Consider the following 9064-nt stretch of genomic DNA (forward strand, 5'->3'; position numbering starts at 1 on the left):
TTTTAACTTTTGAAAACAACGTTTCGTCTAGCAGAATTTTGCTTTGCTAGTTGATTTGTGGTGTAGAAAATTTTAGGGCTAGCGCGTAGAAAACAAAGTGGAAAATGCCAAGACGTCATGAGCCGGTTCATTTTCATCAATTCAGTGAGTTTGGAAAAGGTCGCATTGTCGGTATGAGAGAAGCCGGTTTGTCAATAAGCCAAGTTTCGCACTGTATAGGCCGTAGTGTTTCAACGGTGTTGAAGTGTTGGATGAGGTGGTCTGAGGAAGGAGTGCATGAGCGAATTCGTGGATTTGGTCGTCCCCAAAGAACGTCAGCACGCGAAGATCGTCATCTACGAATGGCTGCCCTACGAGACAGACGTTTTACCACTCGTGCAATTGCAACTGATTGGATGGGTGTGTTGGAGCATAGGATCTCCATGTCATCAGTTTATCACTGAATAACGTCGTTTGGGTTGCGTTCATATCGACCATTTCTTTGTCTCCCACTGCCACCAAGACATTGTGCTCGTAGGTTGCAATGGTGCAACGAGCGAGCAAATTGGGATCACGAATGGAGTCGGGTAGTGTTCTCAGAGAATCCCGGTTTTGTCTTTGGGCTCACGATGGACGTAGGAGGGTGAAGCGATTACGTGGAGAACGCCGAAATTTGAATTTCGCTGTTGAACGCCATACAGCTCTCACGCAAGGTGATGACTTTTGGTGATGCTTTTTTTTATGAGGGCCCCCCTGCCTGCCCGTCCGAAGACTTTAGGCCTTCGTTGATTTTCTATCCCCCCTACGGCTCCTCTTACGTTCGTCTTTTATTCTCCCCTTCTTGCATCCATCCCCATGCATACAACTTAACAATTTCTGACTTACTGGTTTTATTCCTCTTCTTCTCTGTCATTGTTTCCTTCGGCAACTTTCTGTTCCTCTTCCGTTTCTTCATCTTGCCTATAGATTGCGATCTCTTCCTCTTTAGTCTCCTTGGTAACCTGAAAAGAAAGTGTTCCACCTACTTCTTGCTGCCGTCTTCTAAATTTCGCCATGGATCTCTTTTGTTCTTCTCCTTGGCATTCCTCCATTAGATGGTAAGCCGTCTCCTGTTCTCCTGTTCCACATCCGCATTCCCCCGTACCTTCTCTGAAGTTGAACCTCCGGAAATAGGCTTTGAATGGGCAATGTTCTGTGAGCAGGCATACTCCCCGGGGGCTCCACCTTCTGAGGCCAACGTCGACGTGGTGGATCAGTCTCTCCGTATGGCGCCCCGTAACTTCTGTCGTCCACGCTTCCTGCCATTTCGCCATGGCTACCCTATCCCGCTTTAGCATTCTCCCACTGACTGAAGCCTGCACCTGCAGGTGATTTTCAGGTTCTTCTCTGGCCCTCCTCCGGCGTTCATGTCCGTTGACCACCAAAGTTGAACCTTGGCGCCCCCATCTTCAATCCTCTGAAAATCTTTCGAGATTCCATCCGCCGTTCCTCCTTTTCTTCTCGTCACCATATCTAGTGCAACTCTGTAGTCGGTGACTAGACTGATGATTCCTCGTTTCACTCCTGAAAGAAAACCGCCGGTCTCAGTGCCCACAGCTCAGCAATGTCCACGGGGTAGTCATCTGGGAGTCTTCTTCCAATCCTCGACACTTCGTTCCCGTTCTCAATTTTGACAATCCCTACCCCGACGTCCTCACTCCCTCTCGATGCATCTGTGAAAATCCACGTTCCTCTTCTCGTCTCTTCCGGCTCTAGCGGCATCCACTTCCTCTTATGTTCCGCCGGATGCGGTCCCCGGGCGAAGTCAGGTTTCCCCTCGAAGTTCGCTGCTCTACTCCCGATCCACCTAGCATGCCGTTCCCCTGCCTCGATCCAAAGTGGAATAACGCAGGGTGGTAGGTCCTCCCTAGTTTTCATTCAGAGAAATTTGAATGTAACAGAATACTTCGATACAGTACTGGAGCCGATTGCAGTTCCTTACCTCAGAGGGTTAGATCGACCCCTACTTCAGCAAGACAATGCACGTCCACATACGGCAAGAGTCACAACGGAGTACTTCAACAACATAATGTGAAAGTTCTCCCCTGGCCTGCTCGTTCATCAGATTTGTCAGCAATCGAACATGTGTGTGATATCATGGCCACATGTTTAGGTAACTTGGAGCATCCCCCGCATAATTTAAATGACCTGCGTATGCGGCTTCACGAAGCTTGGGACGAGATCCCACCGGACACCATAAACCATCTTCTTTCAAGCATGCCTCGCCGAGTAAATGAGTGCATCACAAAGTCTATAACTTTACTGTAAACATTTTTTTAAATTAATTTTCAATTTAAGTGTCTACCTCTTCAAAATAGATGACGTCATCTCAAAATTTTTGATAAATAAATAAATCGTATCTAAAATCTACAAAATATTTGTTATGCATCTACATCAATGCATTTATATTTTTGACCCCGTCTGTGAGATTTTCAGGAAAAGAATTTTTATTGAACAATCAAATTTTAAAATTTATTTTAGAAACTATCTACTAAACCAACTACTGTGAAATCTAGCACCTACTTTGAGGTACCGATTTGGTAAGAAGTTAGACTAATGTGTCTATCGACCTCCACCAAAATTTGGATGACGTCATCCCAAAAGAATTGTATGGACAAATGTCTAGAAATTTTCAATAATAAAAATTTTGGATACCATTCTGACCGATAAGATATTTGAGACCATAGTTAGAAACAATAAAAGTTCCTTCTTTCGAAGTATCAATTAGAAACAGCTTGATGATATTCCTTAATAACCGTTTTATTGGATTCTCCATACTGCATATAATTATTAGCAATTTAGTTGATCGGCAAACACTAAAAAATTAACTGTCAAAAAAAATGGAATCTTGTTAATAATTTCTTATGTGAAGAAAAATAAAAATCGTTTTATGTTAATATAATATGCACAATATAAAATCGCTAATTAGAAATAATTGATCCTTCCTTTTCAAAGACTTGTTGACGTAATCTGAAAGTCGTGATTAGTAGATCGAATTTGAAGTTAATAAGGTAACATGATTCTTTATAATTGTTGCTTTAATTTAATATTTCTCCAACAGTCTTCAAATATGTCATTTTTAACACCAATTTTGAAAAATGAAGTGGACGTTTTCGTAAGTGAGGAAAAAAGTTGCGGTACTAAAGCAACATTAATTTTTAATGAGAGGATTTAAGAATATTTCAATGGTGGAATATTGTTCTGCATTTGTTTTTGCTTCCGTTAAAACTACATAGTCATAACCTTTTCCTTATAAAACGCTTTTTATTTTCCCAAAATTTTGGGAATACAGCGCTATTTTAGCTGCATTATACTGTATGCATCAGAAATGATATATTTAATAACCCTGCCAAAAATTCCTGACGTTATTCGAAAATTTTGTTAACAAAATCTTACTTAATACATAGAGTCTAGAATCACTTTGATTTTTTTATAAAAATATCTCGTCAAAGAAATTTGTATGAAACAAACTTTGACATGATTAGGGTTATACCTCTGAGGGAAAAAAGTACGACTACACTTGTGCGATTTTGACTGTGCTTCAGAGGCTTTGAAAGTTCGATGTAAATAACTTAACAAACGATCTTCGTTTATTTGCTAACTCAGTATATTCTGTTGAATTTGAAGAAGACTTAATCAAAGAACTTTTTACGAATTGTTCACAAAGGTAGAGATTTGGGCAGGGAAGACAAATATAATGAAAAAATAAGTGTGAAATATAAGGAAAGTTACAAAATACATCAAAGAAAATATATGTTCCTTACTACTTATTATATATTCTATCAAAAGAAAACAGATAGCATTGCTTTATTTCTTTTCAAATTTCAGTTTTTAAGTTTATTTTTGTTTGAAAATCATCTTCTCTTTAAACCATTATGGGATGCAGCGAAAGAAAGGTAAAAAGTTGTCTGTGAAGATGTTTTATTACACAGTGAGTAACATACACAACGGATCAAAATTTGAAATTTACACGAAAAAATAATTTGTTTGATTTACTGCTTATTGCATATGTGTAAATTACATAATACTTTTTTGTTACAAAAATTTCTCTTTTCAATAATATTTCAAGATCATAATCTGAAGACATCTATCACTAAATGCTTTTAATATGAAGTTTTTTTAATACTGTACATTATCTTCTATGTTAACCATTCTGTAAAATAAACTATCTTCTTTTTGCAATAAAATATTAGGAACACCATATTCTATAATTTCTCCATTATCCATCACTAGAATTTTGTCACAGTCCATCACAAACTTCAACTTGTGTGCTATTTTAATGACAGTGCAAAATGTAAAACTCTCTTCGATTATCTGATGAATTAGCTTTTCTGTTTCAGTGTCGACATCTTCGACTATTTCATCGAGAATAACAATTTTGTTATCATTAAGTACAACTCTCGCTAAAGAAATAAGCTGTTTTTGTGCTGTGATAGTCTCTAGTTCTTCAACCGCAACATCTAAGGAGGAAAGAAATTTTTTAAGACGTACAGCTGCTATTGCCTTCCATATTTCCTCATCCGTGTACACACTACCAGGATCAAGGTTTTCACGAAGTGTGCCTTTAAACAACACAGGCTCTTGTGGTATTATAGAAATGTTGGATCTTAAAAAACCCAGTGACAATGTTTTTACATCAACTCCGTCGATTAGAATTTTGCCTTTGGTTTCATACAAACGGAAAAGTGCAGAGATGATTTGCCAGCACCCGTTCGTCCTACAATTCCAATTTTTTCATTTGATTTGATAGTGAAGTTTATATTTTTCAATAATAATGACTTTGAATTGTTGATAGATAAAGAAACGTTTTTGTAGGTAATTTCTCCTAGTTTAGGCCAGTCTTGAAGTACAAGACCCGCCTCTGTTTCACAATGGATGTCTGTATATTCGACAGCACGTTCTACTGATGTCATTTGTGTTTCTAATTCGGCGCCTTGGAACATCCCATAAAAAACTATCCAACCCATATTAAGGGACTGAGAAATTACTAGTCCCACATCTCCAGGCTGAAGATCTTAAAATATGTTGTGGTCCAAATTAAAATAAAAGAAGTTTGGCTGTGCACTACCTTGATTAAAAATCATGAATTGTAATATTGCTGCTGCAGTAAATGCAGATACACAAATATCTACTGCAAAAATAAAAGTTCGTAAGCAAGCCAAATGGGAATATGAAGCAGAATTGTAAATGTTGTGATGTTTTTCGAATTCTTTTTGTAAAAGATCTTGAGCTCTAAACACTTTAATCGTCAATATACCTTCTATTGTAGCTTTTAAATAACATATAACTGGGCTTTTTGCTGAAAGAAAAAATTAAATCAAGATAAAACGCATTTTATTAGTCTTACTAGAAGCTTCCAGTCTCCTTAGCGCCCTCCCTGTTTTTAAATAAATGTGTCTTAATCCTACGAAACTTAAAGAAAGCATAACTGTTGGAACTAAAAGTCTGGGGTTCGTTGATGAAATAAGTATTAAAGTTCCTGTCATTTCACATACTATCTGTAACCAACAATATTATTAGAGATGAGAAAAATTTAGACGATTATAAATGTTACGGCGATCGTGTGGTGTACGGGAAAAGCAATATTCTCATCTATTGCAACAATGTCTTTTGAAAATCTGTTCACAATTTTTCCCACATAAGTATTATCAAAAAAATTTAGAGGAGCACGTAAAACTCTTGCTAGCATTTTGTTGTGTAAATTAATCGACACTTTTTTTGAAAACCTAAAAAGGGTCCATGCTCTCATAAACGTAGAAAAAGATATTAAGGCAACTGCAGCACTGTAATAAAAAACAAATAAACGACGTTTTTCAGACAATGTAATATATTCTGAATTATTGTAACAACTTGCGTTAACTTGGGAAATCTCATTTTCTAGATTTGCCCTAAAATTAAACATTGATAAGATATTTCTCTTCATATGTATATATTTGTGCTAACCAATCACTAATAACTTTTTCTTTATAACTCAAGGAAATTTGAGTTAAAATAAAAATACAAAATATTATAATAAAATAAATGAAGCCTCCACCCAAATTTATGTAGGTTTTGTAAGTTTGTACTGACACGGACCCGGTTTTGTTATTTTCTTCGTAAATTTTGTTTTTGTTCCTTTGGTTCGAAATCAGTTTAGTACTTGGACTAATTTCGATTTGCTCTTCAATTTGTTGTGCGGAAAAATCCACCTTACATTCCGTTCTTTCATTTTGTATTTTTTTAACTGTTGGTGGTGTTCTGCAGTTCCGTACGTTTATAACACCATTATCAAAACTGAGAATGTTATCAGCGTATAGGAAATGACTTGAGTTATTGCTAACTAAAATCACTAATTTATTCTTTAAAAAATTCTTTATGCAATTGAAGAAAATGGAGTGAGCAACTAAGGTATCTAAATTGGATAAACAGTCATCTAGGAGGTAAATATCACTTTCTTTGTACACAGCTCTTGCTAGGTTAATTCGACTTTTTTGACCTCCACTTAAGTTAATTCCTTGATCTGCTATAATTGTTTGATCTCCACTTTCTAATAAATTTAGATCATGTTCTAGGTCACAAACATTGATCACATTTTTGTAACGTTTTTCATCAAATTTGCTCCCAAATATTATGTTTTGCTTAATTGTAGAAGGAAACATCCACGGAACTTGTGATGCATAAGAGATTTTACCTTGAGTTTCTATGTTTCCGTTGCTGAGCTCAAATTCTTGTAGTAGCGACATTAAAAAGATACTTTTGCCACTATTTGTCAGTCCAGTGATAATTGTTAATCCCTTTTCTATCATCAGATTAACGTCTTGAAAAAGTGATTTGTCGTTTTGTTTCACTGTGACATTTTTTAAGTGAATTTTTGGATCATTCGTTTCGTCTTTATTGTTTTTTTCTTCACTTTGATGATCTAATTGTTGCACCACAAGTTGCATTCTTTTAATGGCAGCGAATATTTGAGAAAAATAAAATATTGCGTAGGGAACAGCAGTTGCAAGGATGAATGAGAAGTTTAAGAATGCACCGGTGATGATATACATAGTTTCTGCCATTAGCGGCTTTCCAGACCAAACGTATATCATTACAACAAAATAAAAAGCTACATTGCTTGTTATCATTCCTGCCACTACCGTGAAAAATAGAATATTCAATATTTTCATTAAAGCACTCATTTCTTTTCTACAATTGTTACAGTAGCTATTAAAGATTTTTCTGTCTTTTTTATAACCTTACCTTCTACTGAAAATTATTTGTCTTTCAACAAATTTTTCCCACACAAACATTTTGACACTTTTAATGCTGGATAAAGCTCCTTGTAAAGCTTCAATTCTTTTATCAGTTTTTTCAGATGTTGACTTCTTCAGAAAGTAAAGCCTTATGCCACAGTAGACTGTAAAAAAATATTTATATGAAAAAATTTTATACACTAGGTTTGAAAAGTAAAGTTTGATTGCAGTAATACATGATTTTACCTGCAAGTTACGAGCAAAAAAAGAGTAATTAAAAAGTTAATTTACTCAATTACGAGTGCCATTGCCCAAACGGGCAATACGTCGTAATAAAATATCCTAGATAAAGTGAGACAATTCAGTTTTGGAAGAAAAATTTAGTGAAAATTTTTGCTAGTTTAAATTTTAATAGACTTTTATCTCTCCGTTTATACAAAATTCGTTACATAAAAAGTGATTGTAAGCTTACTTAAACAAAAATTCAGAATGGACAATAAATCAGGGTATTAACAAGTAAAAATCTGTATGTAGCACCATATAGTAAATGGAAAAAAATTGATCTGGAACCGGTAGCCTACTAAAACCATTTTGTCGAACTCTTCAAATTTGTGTCGACACGAAGCCAAGTTTTCGGTTTGTGACCATATTTTTCTGACTTCTTTTTAGGAATCATGTATTGAATTTTTAAGAGAAAAAAAACGTCAATCTAATGTTAACACATAAACTAAGTTTTCTGATATGCGATCTTTGGAACTTCATCTCGTCTTTTTTTTAAATACTACTTAAATATGAAAAACTTTATACATACCTTGAAATGGAATAAATACACCAAAAAGTATCAGTACTACAATGGCAGGAAGTCCGATATCTCGATACAAGTTGCAAAATATTATAACACTGGCGCTAAATCCAGTCCATCCTTCATTGAACTGAACAAAGAATAAAACAAACATATGAATATCTCTCGTAATTAAGTTTGTGATCTTTGCAAATGAAATGTCCCTTAACCGATTTCCTGGTAGTTTAAGACATTTTCTATAAATTAAAGCACATATTGCGGTTCGTACTTTGATTGCCAGAGTTTCTACTACAAAATAATAATTATGTCTGTAAAAAACGTTAAATATTTGGAGTCCTATTAGAAAAAAGCTGTACATATAGGCATCTTGTTTAGTTAATTCCGTCTGATCTGAAGTAAAAAAGTACACCAATCTGCCTATAAGTATAGGACGCAAAACACTACAAATGAAACATTTGTATTTATGAAATATATATGATAAGCTTTGACAAGTACTTACTCAGATATGATATGAATAATTTTTGTCAAACCAAGTAGCAGATAATGTTTTCCAAACATTTTCCAAAAAATAGAAAACATTGCATCGTTCTTACGATGTTTATGTAAGGTCCATTCGTGTGTGATGCGATCTCCAAGACTATTAGTATCAAATTCTGGAAGTACTTCGTATAAATCTTCTTGTTCTAGTTCTCTGTTAAAACCTTTTATAAACAATTCTCGAGTATACCTTGAATTTACAGACAAAATTTTCCAAATGTATTCTTTGAAGGAGAATACTTACCAGAAAGTTATTTTGGACAGTACGTTGGCCAGCTGTCTTGGGTTGGCTTGTTGTTTTTGCCTTTTTTCGCTGTTCATTGTTAACAGTCGACACCTATTCGACTGAGTACCCGTTAAGTTCAGGTTTTGTTCTCCATATTTTAATGGACCTTTAAATTATGACACTATTATTCCTAAGATAATAAGTTGTAATAAATAAATATGAACATTACATTTCATGTCCTATCTAATATCAATAAATTTTAAAAGT

General features: G+C 35.1%; 1 protein-coding gene across 2 annotated transcripts; it reads right to left on the reverse strand.

The window, feature by feature from the left end:
- Positions 1 to 4073: 4073 nt before the first annotated feature.
- LOC135132000 (probable multidrug resistance-associated protein lethal(2)03659) lies at positions 4074 to 9064 on the reverse strand. Of its 2 annotated transcripts, XM_064059910.1 has the most exons (6): positions 8816 to 9064; positions 8534 to 8761; positions 8044 to 8474; positions 7240 to 7396; positions 6689 to 7185; positions 5424 to 5516 (listed from the first exon to the last, which is right to left on the reverse strand). In XM_064059910.1, exons 1-6 carry the CDS (start codon positions 8890 to 8892, stop codon positions 5506 to 5508), a joined length of 1401 nt encoding a protein of 466 aa, XP_063915980.1. In that variant the 5' UTR covers positions 8893 to 9064; the 3' UTR covers positions 5424 to 5505. The 2 variants fall into 2 exon arrangements, with proteins under 2 accessions (XP_063915981.1, XP_063915980.1); XM_064059911.1 differs by lacking the exons at positions 6689 to 7185; positions 7240 to 7396; positions 8044 to 8474; positions 8534 to 8761; positions 8816 to 9064 and adding exons at positions 4074 to 4735; positions 4798 to 5032; positions 5087 to 5317; positions 5573 to 5731 and having other exon boundaries at positions 5366 to 5516.

Source organism: Zophobas morio, unplaced genomic scaffold, assembly GCF_036711695.1.
Source record: "Zophobas morio isolate AGI-343-1 ecotype UQ-CSIRO unplaced genomic scaffold, CSIRO_AGI_Zmor_V1 ptg000021l, whole genome shotgun sequence".
NCBI classification, from domain to species: Eukaryota; Metazoa; Arthropoda; class Insecta; order Coleoptera; family Tenebrionidae; genus Zophobas; species Zophobas morio.

Bases quoted from the DNA above. Each gene is read 5' to 3' on its own strand.
- LOC135132000 (XM_064059910.1), bottom strand. From the start codon at position 8,892: ATGAACAGCGAAAAAAGGCAAAAACAACAAGCCAACCCAAGACAGCTG. The intron at 8,762-8,815 runs GTAAGTATTCTC...TGTAAATTCAAG, and splicing joins CTGTCCAAAATAACTTTCTG to GTATACTCGAGAATTGTTTA. The intron at 7,186-7,239 runs GTAAGGTTATAA...TAACAATTGTAG, and splicing joins CAAATAATTTTCAGTAGAAG to AAAAGAAATGAGTGCTTTAA.